This window comes from Equus caballus, chromosome X (genome assembly GCF_041296265.1).
Source record: "Equus caballus isolate H_3958 breed thoroughbred chromosome X, TB-T2T, whole genome shotgun sequence".
Lineage (NCBI taxonomy): Eukaryota > Metazoa > Chordata > Mammalia > Perissodactyla > Equidae > Equus > Equus caballus.
The window spans coordinates 63,323,233-63,347,373 of NC_091715.1; the positions used below are offsets into that span (position 1 = coordinate 63,323,233).

At 36.4% G+C, this 24,141-nt stretch overlaps 1 protein-coding gene across 1 annotated transcript in view; it reads left to right on the forward strand.

Annotated features, from left to right (window-relative positions):
• The window catches only part of HEPH (hephaestin), a 114,965-nt gene that overhangs the window by 30,424 nt on the left and 60,400 nt on the right, over nt 1-24,141 (forward strand). The window contains exons 13-15 of the mRNA XM_023633451.2: nt 3,003-3,216; nt 5,021-5,160; nt 5,957-6,088. Coding sequence (XP_023489219.2) covers nt 3,003-3,216; nt 5,021-5,160; nt 5,957-6,088 — 486 coding nt within the window. The remainder of the gene's footprint in view (nt 1-3,002; nt 3,217-5,020; nt 5,161-5,956; nt 6,089-24,141) is intronic.

The following is a 24,141-nucleotide window of genomic DNA, read 5'->3' on the forward strand; positions in this document are numbered from 1 at the left end:
GGCTCTTGCAAGAGGCAGTGATAGCCTGCCAATGGGTGGGAGCAATAAGGGTGGAGAAATGGGGCAGAGTTAAGGGATATTTCAGAGAGAAATTACAGGACTTTGGTGAAGGGCTGAGCAAGAAGAAGGATGCCTGAGGTTCCCAGCTTGTGCACTTGGATGGATAGTGGTGTCATTAACCAAATGAACAGACACAGAAGCAAGGGCAGGGTAGTGAGGTTTGGGTAGAAAGTGCTTATTTGAGGGCATTTTGAGTTTTAAGTTCCTGGTGAAATCCAGGTGGTGTGGATTTCACAGTATGTAGCTGTGGGTAGAAATGTAAAGCTTGGAAAAGTCCAGACTAGAGAGAGAGGTTTGGGTGTTTTCATAGTTCAAGTCCATAAGCATGTAAAGTGATAAGAAAGAAAACTTAAGGTAGAAATCAATATTTAAGAGATAGGAAGGAGAAGAAAAATCAGAATAAGGAGACAGAAAAAGATTGATCAAAGAGGTAGGAGGAGACTCAGAGACCAACAGCAGAAGAGTATTGAAAAAGAAGATTCTTGCACAATAATGTCTATATGAGAAAATTCAGATGATGTTCTAGTCCAAGGTCACCTGACTCTCCGAGAATGTCTTCTATTTTTTCCCATGCCCTCCAGTGATCATTAGACTTTCTTCTTCACACTAACAACTCCTGTGCTATGACTTTTGGACAGTGTATACAGTCATTCATTTGCACACACATTTATTTACTCAGCACTTATTTATTGCACACCTTCCATGTGCTAAGATGGGGGTAGGAAAGTGAAAAGATAGACATGATCTTTGCTGTTAGGGGAGATCTGCAATAAACATAAAAACACATACATAAAATAATAAGACAATTTTGGATCATAATATATGTCATTAAGGAAGTAAAATACAGTGATGTGATAAAATGATAGGGTCATTGCTTTAGAGAGGGTGCTCAGGGTAGGCCTCTTTGAGAATGTGACATTAAAACTGAGACCTAAATAATGAGGAGGAAGGAGCTATAAGAAGATCTCTGAGAAGAACATTCCAACCAGAAAGACCAGCAAGGGCAAATGTCCTAAGGTGAGAAAAAGCATGTTCAAAGGTCAGAAAGAAGGACAGTATGGTTGGCATGTAGTGAGCTAACATAAGACTGAAATGACATGAGTTCATAGAGTTTGGCAAGAGTCATATTATGTAGGGCCTTGTAGACCATAGTCAAAAGCTGGAATCATATTCTAAGTATGAATGGAGCATTAAAGCAAAGGAGCAATGTGCTCTGGATCATATTCTTTAGAGGACCCTGGATCCTGGATGGAGAATGGTTGAGGAGGGAAGAAAAGCAGAGAGGACAGTTGGGAGACTTTTGAAGTTTTCCAGTGAGAGATGATGGTGGCTTTAACTAAGGAAGTGAGACTGGAAATGGAAGAATAATTTTGAAGGAAGAGCTCATAAGATTTACTGAGGGAATAGCTGTGGGAAGTAAGAGAATTAGAAGAGTTAAGAAGTAGATATGGAAGGAAAAAAGTGGATTCTTTCTTTGAAGAAGTCTATAAATTAGTGGAAAGGATTGTTTTTAAAGAGGGAAGCACTTAGTCCCTAACCATGTGGTTTAGATGTAAAGTTTGCTAGGAGAGGCCAAGAATTTAGAAGACAATGTGGGCCAGAATAGTCAAGGAGGGCTTTCTGGAAGAGATAAAACATGAAGTAGGCCCTGGAGAATGAGTGAGCTCTCATAGATATTTGTGGAAGGGGTGGGCAGGTACATTCTAGAAAGGGAGTAACGATATGAGTGAAAATTCCAAGGTAGGAATGAAATATGTGAGAGAGACAGTCACGGGCAAATTTAGTTGTAGAACTGGTTGAATTTGGGATGAAGTGGAAAGTAGGATTGGGTCAATAGTTTGGAGCCAGCTCATAGAAGCTTTTAAAATCCAGGAAGAAGTGTTTGTAGTGATGGGATAGGCAGTGGGTAGCAAGGGAAGTAATGGTGAAAAAAATGTTCTAGGAAAGTTAGCTTCTTCTGGTCAACATTCTATAACTGTAGTGTCCCTGATATAGAAACCTGGAGCTTCAGGTCAGGTCCAGGCAGCTCCACAACTCAGATATTTAAGACTGATATCCAAACATTTCATTGTAAAAACCTAGGGAAAGCCGTCCCAAAGCTCTCTGATGTAAGCATCCTTATGATCAAGAAGGGCTCCCAGCTGGCATCCAGCATCCTTCCCCCACCACAGAGCCAGAGCCACGGGTCTGTACCTCCCTCTACTGCTTCCTAATGGTGTGACCTTTACATGTCATTTAGCCTCTGTGCATCTGAGTTATAATTTGCTAATCTGCATAATAGGGGGAAATAATTATTTAACTCACTGTAATGTTATGAACATGACGTGCGATATCTATTTAAGCCCATCTTTATTTCTTTGGTACTTGGTAGAAAAAGGAGACAACTGGTCAATGTCTTCGTTGGAATAATAATTATGATGGCTTTATTTGCTTATTTATAGCTTCACTTATTGAATGTTTACTATATACTGTGTAAGTAATGTGTACATATTATTGTGTTTAATTCTAAAACAACTCAATGAAGTAAAGGATCTCTATTTTACCATGAAGGAACTGAAAAATACGAAAGCTTAAAAATTGCCTCAAGGTTATACAGCTAATAAGCGTCAGATAGGGTGACCAACCATTCCAGTTTGCTCAGAACTGGGGAGTTTCCAGGGATATGGGACTTTCAGTGCTAAAACTGGGAAAGCCCAGGTAAATAGGAAGAGTTGGTCATAGTGGCAGAGTGCAGTTTTAAGCCCAAACAGTGTGGCTTTGGAGTTCTTAACATCTATGCTCATTGCTCGCAATAAATTTGAAATAATCTCTTATCTAATGCATAGAAGAACCTTTTCCAAAACTAACCACTCTCTGCAGTATGCCTACAGAGAGATAAGAAATCCCCTGTGTGCTATACAGGGGTATTCTGATTCAAGTTTTTCTCTCTGTTCCTTCTTCAGGGACATTTGAGATTTACTGCCAAGCAGGTAGCCATAGAGAAGCAGGGATGAGGGCAATTTATAATGTCTCCCAGTGTCCTGGCCGCCAAGCCACCCCTCGTCAACGTTATCAGGCTGCAAGAATCTACTATATCATGGCAGAAGAGGTGGAATGGGACTATTGCCCTGACAGGAGCTGGGAACTGGAATGGCACAACCAGTCTGAGAAGGACAGGTAAGCCTTCAGAAAAGAAGAGATCATACTTTCAGAGACTCTGAACCATTTTACAGGTAAGGAGGGTACTGAAATTCTGAGATGAGGAGACGTTTATCTAAAGTCACCTAATAAGATACCAAATCTGAAGCAAGGGCTAGAATGCAGGTAAGCTGTAACTCAATGCTTCTATATTGCTATACTATGGGGCTGAAGTAAAAGATCTTACCCACACTCTCATGCTCTTAATCTTTGCCTCCTTTCCTCTGGTTAGCCAGAAGTACCTATACTGGGACTTAAATTTTATAGAGGACTTACTCAAGGGACTGAATACCCCAAGCTCAGCTGTTCCTTGACAAACTGTTATTAAGGTACAGGCTAAGCTGTATAACAGAAAACGCCCAAAACAGAGTGGTTAAATACATTAGAATCTTATTTCTTGCTCACATAATAGTAAAACTAGAGCAGTCCAGGGTCTGTAGGTGAATTAGTCACTCATAAAATTTGTTTTCATCTCTGAAACTAAGATACTTGTTTCATTTGTAGTCATTCCCAGATATGAAGAAAAGGGAGTGAAGTCCAGGGCAAGCAGTATTGTCTGTAAGGCGATGACCTGGAAGTTGTATACATCACTTTCTATCATACCCAATTATCCTGAATTTATTCATATGGCCACACCTCACTGCAAGAAAGTCTAAAAGTGTAATCTCTGTTTAGGCAGCCATGTGCTCAGCTAAAACCTAGGTGATTCTATTACTAAAAAAGAAAGGAGGGGCGAATTGAAATTGAGGTATAGTTTAGAAATTTCCACTAGTTTAGTTTTGGTGTTCTCACCACCCTTTCCCAATTCTTACCCTTTATATTGGCTGTTGAAGTTTGAAGCCTTCTTGCTAACTTGTTCTGCAACCTTGAAAAAGTGACTTCCCTTCTCTGGGCCTTGGTTTACTAATCTTTAAAGTGATGTGGTATAGTTGAAAGAATTTTACTAGAAGGAGGTAGAAAAGGAGCAGCAGACTTGAATCCATGTCCTGGCTCCATTTCTGACTGACAGTAACAATGAAAATAAGTCCTAGCATCTCTGAACTACTGATTCCGTCTCTGGGATATACCTACCTCATCAGCCTATTGGGAATGTAAAATGATGAAATGAATAATAAAGCTCTTTGGAAACTGGCAAAGCATCACACAAGGAGAAATCTGTAAGATTCCATTTCCTCCCTATGTCTCCCCATTCTTTACCTTCCAGCAGTAAAAGCAGTTTGTACTCTCATGCCATCTTGTACCTTGTCTTTTTGTCAAACTAATTCCATCTAAGACATCATTAAGGCTGAAGCTAGAACCCAGGGTTTCTGATCCTTTTTTTGTTTTAGTGAGGAAGATTAGTCCTGAGCTAACATCTATGCCAATCTTCCTCCACTTTATATGTGGGACACCACCACAGCATGGCCTGATGAGTGGTGTGTAGGTCTGCCCCCAGGATCCAAACCCATGAACCCCAGGCAGAAGAAGCAGAGCACACAAACTTAACCACTATACCACCAGGCCAGCCCCAGGCTTCTGATTCTTATTTCAGTGCTCTTACCATATTGGCTGTACTACAAATTCCTATCTGGATGATTACAAATAAGGGAACACAAATATATATTGAAATATGCCATCTTTAATTGCAATTAAGCAGCCAATGTGGTGAGCAATGTGACATTAGAAGGCATAATCCCCTCTTTATTCTATTTGTGACGGGAGGTTGAGTCTGACTTAGCTCCCCCATATCTGAAAATGAAGGATTGAGGACCAGGTGCTGATGCCACTCTTTGGATTCTTCTAGTTATGGTCACATTTTCCTGAGCAATGAAGATGGGCTCCTGGGTTCCAGATACAAGAAAGCTGTATTCAGGGCATACACAGATGGTACATTCAGGATCCCTCGGCCAAGGACTGGATCAGAGGAACACTTGGGAATCTTAGGTAAGGGAATTCCACTTCCTTCCTAGTGTCTAGAAGCCTGTGCTGCTCCTAGGGAGGCTATGTCATATCAGGAAGGCCTCCTCATTCCCCAATATCAGTTTTTCCTTAAGATAGCCTGGAACTATAATAATATTTTATAAATTATTCACGAAAATAAGCAATCAAAGGGGGAAATTAATTAATTCTGCTGCAACCTGAACCAGGTTTTTCCAAGCCTATGTATCTAGGGATCTCTCAGGGTTATAGGTTTTTTAAAAAATGCTAAAGGCAGGGGAACTTAGGAACATCAAAGAGCAAAAAAAAAAAAATGATACAGGGAACCAGTATTTCCCTTGCACTACAGTTTAACTATTCCTTCAGTTTCTCCACTCATGTAGGGGCCAATAAGTTTTCTCTTTCTTGTCCTTGCACTGAAGAGACCCACTGGGCCTTGAAGACAGCCCAGGAATTCTGTACTCTGTGCCAAACTCACTCTTTTTCAACAATGATTCCACAGAGCTGCGATTATCTAGAAACTTGGGCTATAATATAGAGAGAGCTGGGGTGGGAAAAGTAAGGGTAATTTGAGACACAATCCTGTTGTAGAAGTATCCTTATCCTACGTGTAGCAGTATCAGTTTAAGGGCTTCTGAATTTAAAAGTGGCGCCAGTAATGACTTTCAGTCTCAGAAAGATCCTATCTCAGGGCAAACCCTAGTTCTAGGGAGCTCCTGTGTACGTCCCTTTCTTTACTGCCTTTAATGTCCCTGTTTCACTACTCCATTAATGAGACTTTTCCTTCTTTTGTATATATTAGGTCCACTTCTCAGAGGAGAGGTTGGTGATATCTTAACTGTGGTGTTCAAGAATAATGCCAGCCGCCCCTACTCTGTGCATGCCCATGGAGTGCTAGAATCCAGCACTGGCTGGCCACTGGCTGCTGAGCCTGGTGAGTGGGAACGCTTAGTGAAGGGACAAAGGACGTGAAACACCTGTGATTCAGCCCTCCGGCTTGCTCCTTTAAAAAAGCATGCTCTTAGAGAACTGAAAAAGGAATATTATCCAGGACTAAGCCACAGCCTGAGTTTGTCTCTATGAAATACTAACTCTCTCAATCTCAGAACAGGCTACCTACCTTAGGTCTTTTGTAAATCCTTAACACTGGTTACACATGGAGCCTTATACTGGCCTTAACCCTGAATATGGATTGAGTTCCTAACCCTCTCTAGATCTGAAGTTAACCTTTGTTATAGTCTGAGCTCCTAATCATGGCTAGAGAGTGACCTATCCCAGACCACAAACTGATCCTTAACTCCAGCCATAGTTAAAGTTCTTGTCTCCCTAGTACAGACTAAATCATAACTCCAGTCACATACTAAGCTCCTAATACTAAATGTAGGGTGACCATAATCTTGACCACATTCTCTTCCAATCATTCATTCACTGAATAAACAATTACTGGAGGCCTGCTGGGTGCAGGCACAATTTTAGAAGTTATGGATGCAGTGGGAAATAATACTTGTTCCCACCCTTAAAAATCTTGGGCTATTATGATAGAGTAACAAGTAAACTGGTAATTATAATGCAGTGTTTTAAGCATCAAATAGGAGTTTTCAAAGTGTGCTATGGAGGTGTGGAATAGGGTATCTAATCTAATGTTTGAATGGTTAAGAGTGGTTTCCCAGAGTAGGTGTTATCTTGGCTGAAATCTAAATCTGTAGTTCTCAAACTTTAGCATGTATCAGAATCACCTGAAAGGTTTGTTAAACCATAGATTGCTGGGATCAATTCCCAGGGCCTCTGATTCACCAGGTTTGGGATGGTGCTCAAGAATTTGCTAGTTCAAACAGGTTCCCAGGTGATTCTGATGTTGCTGGATCCGGAACTACACTTTGATAACCACTGATCTAAAGGATATGAAAGAAGCATACAGGTGAAGGGATAATATGGGGAGAAAAGCAGGAAAAAAGAAGTCCCAGATGTAGGGGATGCAATATATGAAGCCTCAATATGAAGAAAGATGAAAGTTGGAGTATAAGAAAGAGGGTAGGTTATAAAAAGATTAGTGAGATAGAATCAACGTGATTTGGTGATTCATTAGATATTGAAGGGGAGAAAGAAGGATTCTTGAATGATATTCATATTTTTGGAGAAAAATTCTAAAATGATTCCCAATTTTTGGCTTGGAAAATCAAGTAAATAGTGATGTCATTCACCAAGATAAGGAACATGGGAAAAGCTGACTTGGAATGGGGGAGATTGGATGATGATGAGTTCGATTTTGAATTTGGGATATCTGAGGGACCAAACAGAGGTATCTAAAGGACATAAGGGGAGAAAGCTGTGATCCGAATGAATAGATGTGAAAGGCATCAACATTTGAGTAGTAATTGAAGGCAAAGGAATGGATACAGTCACCCTGGAAGAGTATATTAAATGAGACAGTAAGAATCCTAGGATAAGACCCTGAGGAAGACCAATTTTTTTTTAATTTTTATTTTTTCGGATGTACATCATATTTCGAATTCTGTATACATTACATCATGTTCACCACCCGAACACTAATTATAGTGCATCCCCTCACATGTGACCCTAATCACTCCTTTTGCCCTCCCCCCTCCCCCTTCCCCAATGGTAACCACCAGTCCAATCTCCAATGCTATGTGGGGTTTTTTTGTCGTTTTTATCTTCTACTTGTGAGTGAGATCATATGGTATTTGACTTTATCCCTCTGACTTATTTCACTCAGCATAATACCCTCAAGGTCCATCCACGTTGTCACAAATGGCCGGATTTCGTCATTTCTTATGGCTGAGTAGTAGTCCATCATGTATAAATACCACATCTTCTTTATCCATTCGTCCCTTAATGGGCATCTAGGTTGAGGAAGACCAATTTTTAAGGGAGATATTGATTGAAAAGTAAGCCTAAGAAAAAGTGAGCAAGATATTAGAAGGAAAAACATGGAGAGTACTTTCAAAGATGAAGAGGTCAACAGTTTCAGCTGCTTCACAGAGGTTAAATAAGAACAGAAAAATTCCCAGTGGACATAGCATCAAGGTAGTGGCTGGTGATTTCAATAAATTGATGGGAAAAGAAGCCAGATTAGAATGGACTAAAGAGTAATTGGGGAGATGTGGGAGTGGAAACAGTGAGTGTGCTTTAATTTTAAGACTTAGGCAGAGCAATTTCATGTGATGAGAAGGTCTGTGTTTTGACCACGGGCAAAAGTAAAGTGGAGGTGAAGGATACTTGAACTGAGTAGATCAAGGGACTAGAGTGTTGGCTTGAGTGTTGGATTAGTCACCCACATAGACTTTGAAGTCACTCAGAAGAATGGTGGAGGTTGGGGTGGAAAGGAAGATGGTGATCCAGGTATGAAATTATCAATAAATGACTAAAAAGAGAGAAAAGATACATTGGAAGCAGGGAAACTAGTTAGAAGGTTGTTGTAGTAATCCATATAAGTGATGATAATGGCTTTAACAAGGGTGGTAGGAAATGATGATTGAGAGAATTAGATGAGTTTGAGAGATGTTAAAGGAAAATCAACAGGATATGATGATTGAACAGATGGTGAGGGGATAAGGGGGATTGTTGAGTTAAAGATAACAAGCAGATTTTTGGATTAAGCACCTGAATGGAGGTAGTACTTACAAAGAAGCCTAGAAATTCAGGAAGCAGGGAGTGTTTTTGTTTGTTTAGAGGGTGGAGATATCAAGTTCAATTTTAAATTTCTTGAATATGAGGTACCTGTAAGATATCCAGGTGAAAATGAGAGTTGTTATAAAAATAGGAGTTATACTCAATTTGAGTATGGATCTGTAATTTGGAAGAGACACCTGGAATAGGCATAGAGATTTAACATTAACTACAATAGATGAAATTTGAAATCACGTTTATGTATGCAATCACCAAGTGAGATAGTGTGTAGAGTGATAATAACATTGAGCTGAGAAGGAAACTTTGGAGAATACCATTATTTACGAAGAGGTGATCTATGTTAAATAATTTATAGATTTAAGGCAGTTCTAATCAAAATCACAATTGCACATTTTTATACTTAAATGAATGATTGTATGTAAAGTTCATTGAAAAGGATAAAGAATACCTGGACAAGAAAAAACAGGAATTTTTTTTTAAAAGATTTATGAGAGAAGACTAGCACAACTCAATAGTATAGTACAATAATTAAAGCAGCATGGTACTGTAAAAATATTAATCAACAGGACAAAATAAACATCCTTGAAACAGACCCAAACTTCTGTCTTTGTCGACAGCAGTAGGGATACTACTACTCTATTACTAGCCCACACTTCTTCCTTCTACCTCCTTCCTTAGAGTTTCTCACAAGGGAGATGTTATTAATCTGATTAGTCAGAACCAAGGATGTTTGTTGGACAATGCCTTACTAGTGGGCAGGGTTTCTTTCATCTCAGCACTTCCTATTGCACTACTTGCTTCTATGTGGCAAGTTGGCCTGTGCCTGCAACTGGGTGTACTGCTTATGTGAGTTAGAACAATGCCTGCACTGCAGATGTAGCCATCTTAGTTGCAAAGCACTAGAAAGAGGAAGAGTTGCGTAGACCTTTTAAGTCAAAGCTTTGTTCTTTGACTCATTTGTTATCAGATTTCTGCAATAGGGGTTTGTGGACACTGGCTCAGCTAATAGGGAAGTGGTAATTTTATTCTCATTTGACTACTATTCTTTATAGTTTCCTTAGTTCAGGAGCCTCAAGGAGAGGAGTGAGTAGTAAGAGCCAGGCTTTCTTATGCTCCTGGATTAATAACATCAAAATAGCATTGCAATCTTGACTCTTTCCTCTAACACTGACTACATATAAAGATTTAATATTAGAAAAAGATAGCATTTCAGTGGAAGAAAGGAAAAATCAATCAATATATGGTTTTAGGACAAATTGTTATTCCTTGAAAAAATAAAATTCAATCTCTATTACCACATGCCAAAATAAATTACAAGTGGATTAATGGTAAAATAGCTCAAAATAAAGAAAAGAACTAAAAGAAAATATAAGTGAACATCTATCTGGAATCAGGGTGGGGATAGGTTTTTCTAAGTTTAAAAGCAAGATATGAGACCCTAAAAGGATGTATAAGACATATAACACTATTACTATATGAAAGGTTCTTACAAAAAAAGAGTGGCCATTGAAAAATAAAAAGGAGTAAGTATATAGGCAGGAAATTTATGAAAGAAGAAATACAAATGTCTAACAAAACATGAAAAAGTTTGAGGACACTAATAAGTAATGCAGTGAAAATTGGTTGAAACCAATGTGGTCCCTGGCGTCATAAATTTTAATCTACGGGAGAAGGTAGGTAATATCAAGAAACAAAGCAAATGCATATATATTTATAAGCTTACTAAGTGCTATAAAGGAAACAGAAGAGGATAATGTGACAGGGTGGAGGGAGAGGTGAATAGACCTTCCTGAGGCAGTGACATTTAATTTTCAACCTGAGGGATGAGAAGGAGTTAGAGTGGCGACTACGGAAAGAGTTTAGGAGGAAGGGGAGAGCATTCCAAGAAACATAAACAGCAAAGGTAAAGGCTCTGAAGTGAGTGTATTTGGCATGATCAACAATAGCAAGACTGCTAGTATACTAGAAGTGAGTGGGCCATGGGGAAAAGGGTAGGAGAAAAGGTCAGAAGGTTAAAAGTGGGAGGAGGGGGAAAGCAGACTATGTTGGGCATTATTGGCCACTGCAGGGACTTCAAGTGGATTGGGAGCCCATTGGAGGATTTTGAGCAGAGGAGTGGCATGATCTGACATACATTTTAATATGATCAATCTGATAGCTCTATTGAGAAGAGACTGTAAGGAGGCAAGGGAGGAATCAGGAAGGTGATCTTGGAAGCAATCCAGTAATTCTGTTGAGAGATGATGAGATGGTGGTAACTTGGACCATGATGATATGGGTGGAAGTGGTGAACAGTGGTCATATTCTGGATATATTTTTAAAGTAGATCCAGTGGGATTTGTTGATGGTCTAGATGATGGGATGGGAGGAGGAAAAAGCAGAAAAAGATGATTGTAAGGTTTTTGGTCTGAACCAATGGAAAGAAAGAATTGTCATTTAATGAAATGGGGAGGACTTAGAGCCACAGGTTTTGGGGGAAAGATGGGGTTTCAGTTTGGGACATGTTAAGTCTAAGATGTCTATTAGATTTTCAAGTGGAGATGTCAAGATATTGGTAGTTGGCTACACAAGTCTGAATAGTAGAGGAGAGGTGTGAACTCAAGGTAAAGATTTGAGTCATCAGTATGCAGATTATATTTAAAGTTATAATATGGTTGAGATCACTCAGGGAGTGAGTTAGACAGTAAAGACTGACCAAAATGATTAGATTAATCCAGCGCATACTAGCCTTATAGAGTGGAAAGAGTGAGAAATGTTTTAATTATCAATGTATTTTGAAAGTAGAGGAAATTGGTTTATGGATTGGAGTTTCTAGTTAGATTTTTCTTTTTGATATTCAAGAGTTTCTATATTTTAGTTATTAATTCCTTGTCTGTTTTATACATTGCAGATATCTTTTCCCAATTTTTCATCCATCTGTTAAGTTTGTTCATGGTGTTGTTTGTTGAACAGAAAAACATTTGTAATCAAATCCATCCATTTTTCACCTCATGGTTCATGCTTTTGAATTTTGTTTATAGAGTCCTTCCCACCTTTGGTTACAGAGATATTCTGCTATGTTATCTTCTATTAACTTTATAATTTTATTTTTCACAATCAGATCTTCAGTGCACCTTTCTGTGGACTTTTATCTAGGAATCCATTTAAATTTTTCTCCATATGGAGAGCAATTTTTTCTCAATCCTACATCTTAAAAAATTCAAAAATAAACAATTCAAAAATAAAATTGATTATTTTATTGTAGATAAATGAGATTGATTTTTATAAGTTGACCTTTTATTTGGTAGTCTTCCTAAATTCTCTTATTAGTTCTATGGTTTGTTGATTCTGCAAAACCTTAACATTTTATCCTTCTACTTATTTTTTAGTGTGCATTTTTTTGGGGCCATCTTCCTTTTTTTCTCCCGAAAGCCCCACTACATAGTTGTATATCCTAGCTGTAGGTCATTCTAGCTCTTCTGTGTGGGACACTACCACAGCACGGCTTAAGAAGCAGTGTGTAGGTCAGCACCCAGGATCTGAACCGTCAAAGCAGAGCATGCAAACTTAACCACCCAGTCACAGGGCCAGCCCCTATCCTGGTTTTATTTTCTTTTTTCCCTAGAAGTGTTTCCCAGGCTCTCTAATACTAGTGATGGTGGTGGTAACCTTTGACTTTTTCCTAATTTCAAGGGGATGCAACTAAAGTTTCTCATTCTTTGCAATGGATCTTTATTGGAGGAGGATACTGAACAAATTTATTTAAATTTTTAGTCAATATTACTGACCTAAAACCTTTAATAGAAGGATAATTTTAAAATCACTTTGAGGACAACCTCTATTAAGCAATTTTTCCAAGATGGTTATACCAGAGATATCCCAATCCCCAAACCATCTTAAATGGTGTAAGTAACCATCTTAAATGCCATAAGTTTGGAATTTGCACCCCTCTCCCTATTCCTCAATGAAAATTTACTCTAAGAGTTTATAATACATACTCCACAAGGCATACAGCTTCTACCATATTCAATCAGTTTCCTCTTAGTAGAGGAAAAAAAAAACCCAGCCTAGTTATGAGGTCAAAAATAACACCGTTGAAAAGCTTCACTTACTACTTCAGAATACTGGCATGAACAACTTGTATTTTAATATAAAATCCTTACAAAATCCTAGTTTAATGTCTATATTGTCAGAGTGTTGGTTAACATGTCGTGGAATTAGGATTATGCAAGTAATAATGCAGCATAACGTTTTACTACTATGAAAACAAGTATCATCTACTTAGAGAACAATTGTACGCTCTCCATAATGACAAGTTTCCCTATGTATCAATGTAAAATATGTAATTTAAAAACGTTGACACCACAGTATATAAAATAATTATTACAAATGCACATAGTATATTCTATAGACACCAGCCTTGTCTTTTATTTTAGCAGACTGTAAGTTATACTATGGAAAAATTACACCTTACACCTTTGGAAAAGCTCATATTCTATCATAGTGATGTGTGGTCAGACTTAATGGCCCCGATTGTTAAACAGCTAGATTAAGTCATAAATTGTATTTCAGTAACATGTATATATACATGTATATCGATTCTAGTACCTTAAGAGCTAACTAACATATCATTAACATACAGAAACAGGCATCGCAAGAAGCAAGAACTATCATCTATCTCTTCTTCCTATCAACAGCTGGTCAACTCCAAATCAATAGTATTCATATCATTAAGTCTGTAAACGACTATTCTAAGTGAAAAATAGGCTAACACGTACAACTGCAACATATTATAAACAATTTAATTTTAAAAACATCACAAGTTAAAACCATAGCACTTTATGCAATTAATTACAAAAAATCATAAAAACTTCCTTCAATAAATCTCTCTCTATAACTCATTGGCCAACTGGCTATGTATGAATACGATAGAGACCTTATTATTGAAGATGGCACACAGGTTAGGATTTTCAAGAGAAACCTATTAAGTATTTGTCACCAGCCTCCTGAATGGTACCCATCACTTCATTACAGAACCTCAAGTATGTTTTGAGGCCCCAGACAGTAGCTGTCTGATAGACACTTAGCTCATCTTTGATAATCACAACAATTCTGGGTCCATATGATAAGGCTTCTTTTTTTATTGAAGTATAATCGACGTATAATATTATATTAGTTTCAGATGTACAATGTGATGATTCAATAATTGTATACATTGCAAAGTCATCACTACAAGTCTAGTTAACATCTGTCACCATACATACTTAGAAAATTCTTTTTTTCTTGTGATGAGAACTTGTAATATCTACTCTCTTAGCAACGTTCAAATATGTGATACAGTATTACAAACTATAGTCAACATGCTGTACTTTCCATCCCAATGTTTTATTTATTTTATAACAGGAAGTTTGCACCTTTTGACCTCCTTCACCCATTTCACCCATCCCCAAACCCTGCTGCCTCTGACAACCACCAATCTGTTCTCTGTATCTATGAGCTTCTGTTTGTTCCTTTGTTTTTAATTTTACATATATGTAATATCATACGATATTTGACTTATTTCACATAGTATAATGCCCTCAAAATCCACCCATGTTGTTGCAAATAGCAAGATTACATTATTTTTATGGCTTAATAATTTTCCAATGTATATATATGCCACATCGTCTTTATCCATTCATCCATCAAAGCACACTTAGGTTGTTTCCATGTCTTGGCTATTGTAAATATTGCTGCAATGAACATGGCAGTGCATGTATCTTTTCAAATTAGTGTTTTTGTACTCTTCAGATAAATACCAAGATGTGGAATTGCTAAATCATATGGTACTTCGATTTGTAATTTTTTGAGGAACCTACATACTATTTTCTATAGTGGCTGCACCAATTTACATTCCCACCAAAATGCACAAAGGTTCCCTTTTCTCCACATCCTCGTCAACACTTGTTATTTCTTACCTTTGTGATAGTAGCCATTCTAACCGATGTGAGCTGATATCACTTTGTGGTTTTCATTTGCATTTCCATAATTAGGGATGTTGAGCATCTTTTAATGTACCTTTTGGACATCTGTATGTCTTCTTTGGAAAAATGTCTATTCAGATCATCTTCCTCTTTTTAAGTCAGATTGTTTGGGGTTTTTTTTGCTATTGAGTTGTATGAGTTATTTATATATTTTGTGTATTCACCCATTATCAGATATATGACTCGCAAATATTTTCTCCCATTCAGTAGGTTGCCTTTTCATTTTCTTGATGGTTTCATTTGCTGTGAAGAAGCTTTTTAATTTGATGCAGTCTCCCTTGCTTATTTTTGCTTTTGTTGTCCTTGTTTTTGGTGTCAAATCCAAAAAATCATCACCAAGACTGATGTCAAGGAGCTTACTGTTTATGTTTTATTCTAGGTTTTGTAAGGTTTCAGGTCATACATTCAAGTCGTTAATCCATTTTGAATTAATTTTTGTATATGGTGTAAGATAGCGGTCAAATTTCATTCTTTTGTATGTAGATGTCCATTTTTACAAACACTATTTATTGAAGAGACTATCCTTACCCCATTGTATATTCTTGGCTCCTTTGTCACAAATTAATCGACCATATATTTGTGGGTTTATTTCTTGCCTGTCTGTTATGTTGCATTGATCTATGTGTCTGTTTTTATGCCAATACGATACTGTTTTTAATTACCACAGCTTTACAGTGTAGTTTGAAATCAAGGAGCGTGAAGCCTCTAGATTTGTTCTTCTTTCTCAAGATTTCTTTGGCTATTTGCAGTCTTTTATGCTTTGATACAAATATTATTAGGATTATTTGTTCTAGTTCTGTGAAAAATGCCATTGGAGTTTGATAGGGATTACATTGAATCTGCATTTTGCTTTGGGTAGTATAGACATTTTAACAATATTCATTCTTCCAGTCCATGAGTATGGAGTATCTTTCCATTTATTTGTGTCTTCTTCAACTGTTTTCATCAGTCTTATAATTTTCAGTGTACAGGCCTTTTAACTCCTTGGTTAGATTTATTCCTAGGTATTTCATTCTTTTTAATGCAGTTGTAAATGGGATTGTTTTCATAATTACTCTTTCTGATAGTTCATTATTAGCATATAGAAATGCAACAAATTTCTGTATGTTAATTTTTTTCTGGCAAATTTATTGAATTTGGTTTATTAGTTCTAACCTTTTTTTTGGAGAAGTCTTTAAAGTTTTCTATCATGTCATCTGCAAATAGTGGCGATTTTACTTCTTCTTTTTCCATTTGGATCCCTTTTATTTTGTTTTCTTGCCTAACTGCTCTGGCTAGGACTCCCAATATTATGTTGAATAAAAGTGATGAAAATGGGTATCTTTGTCCTGTTCCTGATCTTACAGGAAAAATTTTCAGCTTTTCGCCTTTGAGCATGATGTTAGCTGTGGGTTTGTTATATATGGCCTTTATTATATTGAGGTATGTTCCCTCTATACCCACTTTGTTGAGAATTTTGTTTTATCATACATAGCTGTGAATTTTGTCAAATGCTTTTTCTGTGTCTATTGAAATAATCATATGATTTTTATCCTTTATTTTGTTAATGTGATTTGTTATGTTGATTGATTTGCGAATGTTTAACCATCCTTGTATCCCTGGAATAGATCTTACATCATCATAGTATGTGATCTGTTTAATGTATTGTTGATGTCAGCTTGCTAATATTTTGTTGAAGATTTTTGCATCTATGTTCATCAAGAATATTGTCCTTTACTTTTCTTTTTTTATATTCTTGACTGGTTTTGGTATCAGAGTAATACTGGCCTTGTAAAATGAGTTTGCAAGTATTCCTGCCTCTTCTATTTTTCGGAAGATTTTGAAGATTGGTATTAATTCTTCTCTGAATGTTTGGTGGAATTCACCAGTGAAGTCATCTGGTCCTAGACTTTTGTTTGTTGGGAGGATTTTGATTATTGATTCAATCTCCTTACTAGTAATGTGTCTATTCAGATATTCTATTCTTCATGATTCAATCTTGGAAGGTTGCATGTTTCTAGGAATTTATCCGTTTCTTCTGCATTGTCCAATTTATTGTTGTATAGTTGTTCATAGTAGTTTCCTATAATTCTTTGTATCTCTGTGGTATCAATTATAACATCTCCTTTTTCATTTCTGATTTTATTTGAGCCCTCACTTTTTTTTCTTGGTGAGTCTACCTAAAGGATTGTCAGTTTTATTTATCTTTTCAAAGAAGCAGCTATTAGTTTCATTGATCTTTTCTGTTGTCTTTTAGTCTCTATTTTGTTTATTTCTACTGTAATCTTTATTTCCTTCCTTTTACCAAATGTGTGCTTCATTCATTCTTATTTTTCTAGTTCCTTGAGGTATAAAGTTAAATTGTTTGAGGTTTTTCTTGTTTCTTGAGGTAGGCACTTATTGCGAAGAACTTCCCTCTTAGAACTGCTTTTGCTGTATTCTGTAAATTTTGCTATGTCGTATTTCCATTTTCATTTGTCTCAAGGCATTTTAAAAAATTTCTTTCTTGATTTCTCTGTTGACCTATTGGTTCTTCAGTTGTATGTTGTTTAATCTACACATATTGTGAATTTCCTGGGTTTCTTTTTGTAATTGATTTCCAGTTTCATACCATTGCATCAGAACAATGACTGATATGCATTCAATTTTCTTAAATTTATTAAGACTTGTTTTGCGGCCTAATATATGATCTATCCTGGAGGATGTTCCATGTGTACTTGAGAAGAATGTGTTTTCTGTTGCCTTTGATGGAATATTCTGCATAAATGTGTCTAAGTCCATGAGGCCTAACATGTTTAATGCAGGTGTTTCTTTATTGATTTTCTGTCTGGATGACATTTCCACTGATGTAAGTAGGGTATTAAAGTTCTTAACTGTTATTTTACTGATGTCTATTTCTCCCTTTAGGTCTATTAATATTTGCTTTATATATTTAGGTGCTCCTACATTAGGTGCATAAATATTTAGAAATGTTATATCCTGTTCTTCGACTCATCCCTTTATCATTATGTAATGCCCTATTTTTTCTCTTATTACAATCTTTTTTAAAATTCTATTTTATTTGATATAATTATAGCCACCCCAGCCTTCTTTTGTCTCCATTTGCATGGACTATCTTTTTCCATCCCTTCACTTTCAGTCTATGTGTCTTGACATCTGTAGTGAATCATTGTGGGCAGCATATAGATGAGTCTTATTTTTTTATCCATTCAGCCACCATATTTTTTTGATTGGAGAATTTAGTCCATTTACATTTAAAGTAATTATTGATAGGTATGTACTTATTTCCATTTTATTAATTATTTTCAGACTGTTTTGTAGTTCCTTTTTTCCCTTTCTTTTTCTCTTGCTCTCTTCCTGTGTGGTTTGATGACTTTATTTAGTGGTATGCTTGGTTTTCTTTCTGATTATCTTTTGTGTATCTACTACAGGTTTTTGTTGTGTGGTTACTGTGAAGCTTACATATAACAATCTATTTTAAGTTGATAACTTCAGTTTGAATGCATTGAAAAGATCTACATTTTTACTCTCCCCCTGACTTTTTGTTTTTGATGTTATATTTTACATCTTTTTATCTTATATATTCTTTAGCTAATTATTGCAGTTATAGTTATTGTCACTACTTTCATATTCTAACCTTCATAATAGCTTTATTATTGATTATTCCACTGACTTTGCTATATATTTATCTTTCCCAGTGAGATTTACACTTTTATTTGGTTCTTATTTCTAATTGGCACCCTTTCTTTTCAGCCTAAATAAGTCCCTTTAAAATTTCTTGTGAAAATGGTTTAATGGTGATAAACTCCTTTAGCTTTTGCTTATCTGGAAAACTCTTGATCTCTCTTTTAATTCTGAATGATAACTGCTGGGTAGAGTAATTTTTTTCAATTATTTTATTGAGGTCATATTGGTTTATAACATTGTGTAGTTTAAGGTGTACATTATTATACATTAGTTTCTGTATATAGTGCTATGTGCTCACCACCAATACTCTGATTTTTATTGGTCACCATACATAAGTGCCACTTTATGCCTTTGGCCCACCCCCACCCTCCTCCCATCTAGTTGCCACTAATCTGTTATCATTATCCATGTGTTTGTTTATCCTCCACATATGAGTGAAATCATATAGTGTTTGTCTTTCTCTGGCTTATTTCGCTTAACATAATACACTCAAAGTCCAGCCATGTTGTTGCAAATTGGGATGATTTTGTCTTTTTTTAGAGATGAGTTCTATTGCATTATATATATAATATATATATATATTATATATGAATAATGCTGCAATGAACATAGGGGTACATAAATCTCTTTGAATGGTTGATTTCATGTTCTTTGGATAAATATTCAGTAGCAGGATAGCTGGATCATATGGTATTTCTGTATTTAATTTTTTGAGAAATATCCATATGGTTTTTGATAGTGGCTGCACCAGTTTGCATTCGCACCAGCAGTGTATAAGGGTTTCCTTTTCTCCACATCCTCTCCAAGATTTGTTATTTTTTGTCTTATTAATTATAGCCATTCTGACAGGTGTAAAGTGATATCTCATTGTAGTTTTGTTTTGAATTTCCCTAATGATTAGTGCTGTTGAATATCTTTTCCTGTGCCTACTGGCCATCTGTATACCTTCTTTGGAAAAATGTCTGTTCATAACCTCTGCCCATTTTTTGATTGGGTTGGTTCTTTTTTTGTTGTTGAGTTGTATGAGTTTATTATATATTTTGGACATTAACCTTTTGTCAGATATATGACTTTCAAATATTTTCTCCCAGTTGGCAGGTTGTATTTTGGTTTTGTTGATGGTTTCCCTTGCCTTGAAAAAGCTTTTTAAAATGATGTAGTCTCATTTGTTTAATGTTTCTTTTGTTTCCCTTTCCTGAGTAGACATGGTATTTGAAAAGATGCTGCTAAGACTGAGGTCAGAGAGTGTACTGCCTATATTTTCAACTAGGAGTTTTATGGTTTCAGGTCTTACATTAAATTCTTTAATCTCTTGAGTTAATTTTTGTGAACAGTGTAACATAATGATCTACTTTCATTCTTTTTTATCTCTATTTTTTATCAATTATTTTTTATTGAGTTCATACCAGTTTACATTGTGAGATTTCAGTTTTACATTATTTCTTGACTGTCACCACATAAGTGCTCCCCTTCATCCCTGGTGCCCATCCCTCTTCCCCTGGTAACCACTGAACTGTTTTCTTTGTCCATGTACTTGTTTATATTCCACATATGATTGAAATCATCTGGTGTTTGCCTTTCTCAGACTGGCTTATTTTTCTTAGCATAATTCCCTCTAGGTCCTTCCATGTTATTGCAAATGGGAAGGCTTTGTATTTTTTCTGGCTGAGTAGTACACCACATCTTCTTTATCCAATCATCAATTGATGGGCAGTTGGGGTGCTTCTATGTCTTGGACATTGTGAATAGTGCTACAATAAACATAGGGGTGCATATGTTACTTTGGATTGTTGATTTCAAATTGTTTGGGTAGATAACCAGTAGTGGGATAGCTGGGTCATATGGTAGTTCTATTTTTAGTTTTTTGAGGAATCTCCATACTGTTTTCCATAGTGGGTGCACCAGTTTGCATTCCCCCCAGCAGTGTATGAGGGTTCTCTTCTCTCCACACCCTCTCCAACCTTTGTTATTTTTAGTCTTAGTTATTATAGCCATTTTAACAGGCGTAAGGTGTTACCTTAGTGTAGATTTGATTTGCAATTCCCTGATGATTAGTGATGTTGATCATCTTTTCATGTGTTTATTGGCCATCTGTATATCTTCTTTGGAAAAATGTCTGTTCATCTCCTCTGCCCACTTTTTGATCAGGGTGTTTGCTTTCTTATTGTTCAGTTGTGTGTGTTCCTTATATACTATGCAGATTAACCCCTTGTCAATATATGATTTGCAAATATTTTCTCCCAATTGGTGGGTTGTCTCTTTGTTTTGATTCTAGTTTCTTTTGCCTTGCAGAAACTCTTTAGTCTGATGAATTCCCACTTGTTTATGTTTTCTTTTGTTTCCCTTGTCTGAGATGACATGGTATTTGAAAAGATCCTTTTTAGTTTGATATCAAAAGTTGTACTACTGATATTATCTTCCAGGAGTTTTATAGTTTCAGGACATATCTTCAATTCTTTGATCCATTTTTAGTTTATTTTTGTGTATGGTGTGAGATAGTGATCTACCTTCATTCTTTTGCATGTGTCTGTCCAGTTTTCCCAACACCATTAATTGGAGAGACTATCTTTTCTCCATTGTATGTTCTTGGCAACTTTGTTGAAGATTAGCTGTCTGTAGATGTGTGGTTTTATTTCTGGGCTTTCAGTTCTGTTCCATTGATCTGTGTGCCTGTGTTTTGTATCAGTACCATGCCATTTTGGTCACTATGGTTTTGTAGTACATTTTGAAGTCAGGAATTGTGATACTTCCAGCTTTGTTCTTTTTTGACAAGATTGCCTTAGCAATTTGGGGTCTTTGAGCACCCCATATGAATTTTAGCATTCTTTGTTCTATTTCTATGAAGAATGTCATTGAAATTCTGATAGGGATTGCATTGAATCTGTAGATTGCTTTGGGTAGTATGGACATTTTAACTATATTTATTCCTCCAATCCAGGAGCAAGGAATCTCTTTCCATCTCTTTAAGTCATTATCAGTTTCTGTCAGTAATGTCATATAGTTTTCATTGTATGAGTCCTTCACCTCGTTGATTAAATTTATTCCTAGGTACTTTATTCTTTTAGTTGCGATTGAAAATGAAATTGTATTCTTGAGTCTTCTTTCTGTAAGTTCACTATTGGAGTATAGAAAAGCAAGTGATTTTTGGAAGTTGATTCTGTACCCTATAACATTACTGTAGTTGATAATTATTTCTATTAGTTTTCCAATGGATTTTGGTTTTTTATATATATAAGATCATGCCATCTGCAAACAGCAAGAGTTTCACTTATTCACTCCCTATTTGTATTCCTTTCTATTGCCTAATTGCTCTGGCCAAAACCTCCAGTACTATGTTGAATAAGAGTGGTGATAGTGGGCATCCTTGTCTTGTTCCTGCTCTCAAGAAGATGGCGCTCAGTTTTTGCCCATCGAGTATGATGTTAGCTGTGGGTTTGTCATATATGGCCTTTATTATGTTGATGTAATTTCCTTCTATTCCCATTTTCTTAAGAGTTTTTATCATAAATGGCTGTCGGATCTTGTCAAATGCCTTCTGTGCATCTGTTGAGAGGATCATGTGGTTTTCATTTCTTAATTTGTTGATGTGGTCTATCACATTGATTGATTTGTGGATGGTGAACCATCTCAGTGTCCCTGGTATAAATCCTACTTGATCAAGATGTATGATCATTTTGATGTATCGCTGAATTCAGGTTGCCACAATTTTGTTGAGAATTTTTGCATCTATGTTCGTCAGTGATATGGGCCTGTAGTCCTCCTTTTTTGTGCTGTCCTTGTCAGACTTTGGTATCACAGTGATCTTGGCCTCGTAGAATGTGTTAGGAAGTGTTCCATCTTCCCTAATTTTTTGGAATAGTTTGAGAAGGATGGGTATTAAATCCTCTTTGAAAGTTTGGTAGAATTCCCCACGAAAGCCATCTGATCCTGGGGTTTTATTCTTTGGAATGCTTTTGATTGCTGTTTCAATCTCTTTTCCTGTGATTGGTCTATTCAGATTGTCTGTTTCTTCTTTACTCAGATTTGGGAGGTTGTAAGAGTCTATGGATTTATCCATTTCCTGTAGGTTATCCATTTTGTTGGCATATAATTTTTTGTAGTATGCGCTTATAATCCATTGTATTTCTGTGGAGTCTGTTATTACTCCTCTTTCATTTCTGATTTTGTTTATTTGAGGTTTCTTTCTTTTTTTCTTTGTAAGTCTGGCTAGGAGTTTGTCAATTTTATTTATCTTCTCAAGGAACAAACTGTTTGTTTCATTTATCCTTTCTTCTGCCTTTGTTGTTTCAACAGCATTTATTTCTGCTCTGATTTTTATTATTTCTCTTCTTCTGCTGACTTTGGGCTTTGTTTGCTCTTCTTTCTCTAATTCAGTTAGGTATAATTGGACATTGCTTATTTGGGATTTTTCCTGTTTGTTAAGGTGTGCCTGTATTGTGATGAATTTCCAACTTCATATGGCTTTTGCTGCATCTCATATGAGTTGGTATGGTATGTTTTCATTTTCATTTATTTTGAGATATTTTTTGATTTCTCCTTTAATTTCTTCAATGATACATTGGTTGTTCAATAACATGTTGTTTAGTCTCCACATGTTTGTCCCTTTCTTAGCTTTTTCCTTGAAATTAATTTCTAGCCTTATATGATCAGAGAAGATACTTGTTATTATTTCAGTCTTCTTAAATTTATTGAGGCTTGCCTGTTTCCCAACATATGGTCTCTCCTTGAGAATGTTCCATGTGCACTTGAGAAGAATGTCAGTTTTTGGATACAGTGTTCTATGTATGTCTATTAAGTCCAACTGGTTTAGCTTTTCGTTTACCTCCATTGTTACCTTGTTGATTTTCTGTCTGGATGATCTATCCCTTGATTTGAGTGGGGTGTTGAGGTCCCCTACTATTATTGTGTTTTTATTGTCTTCTTTTAGGTTTGTTAATAGTTGCTTTATGAACTTTGGTGCTCCTGTGTTGGGTGCATAGGTATTTGTAAGCATAATTTCTTCTTATTAAAGATTTTATATTTTTTTCCTTTTTTTCCTCCCCAAAGCCCCCCAGTACATAGTTGTACATTCTTCGTTGTGGGTCCTTCTCGTTGTGGCATGTGGGATGCTGCCTCAGTGTGGTTTGATTAGCAGTCACATGTCCACACCCAGGATTCGAACCAACCAAACACTGGGCTCCCTGCAGTGGAGTGCATGAACTTAACCACTCAGCCATGGGGCCATCCCCTATAAGCATAATTTCTTCTTGATGGAGTGTCCCTTTGATCATTATCTACTGCCCCTGTTTGTGTTTCTTTACCTGCCTTATCTTGAAGTCTACTTTGTCTGATATAAGTATTGCAACACCTGCTTTCTTTTGTTTGCCATTAGCTTGCAGTATCATCTTCCACCGCTTCACTCTGAGCCTGTGTTTGTCATTGGAGCTGAGATGTGTTTCTTAGAGGCAGCAAATTGTTGGATTTGTTCTTTAATCCATCACACCACTCTGTGTCATTTTATTGGAGAATTCAATCCATTTACATTGAGGGTGATTATTGATGTATGAAGGCTTAATGCTGTCATTCTTTCACTTGTTTTCCAGTTTTCCTGCATTTCCTTTGTTTCTCGTCCTGTGTGTTTTGGCCTACCCATTCAATTATGTAGTTTTTTATGCTGTGTTTCTTTTTTTTA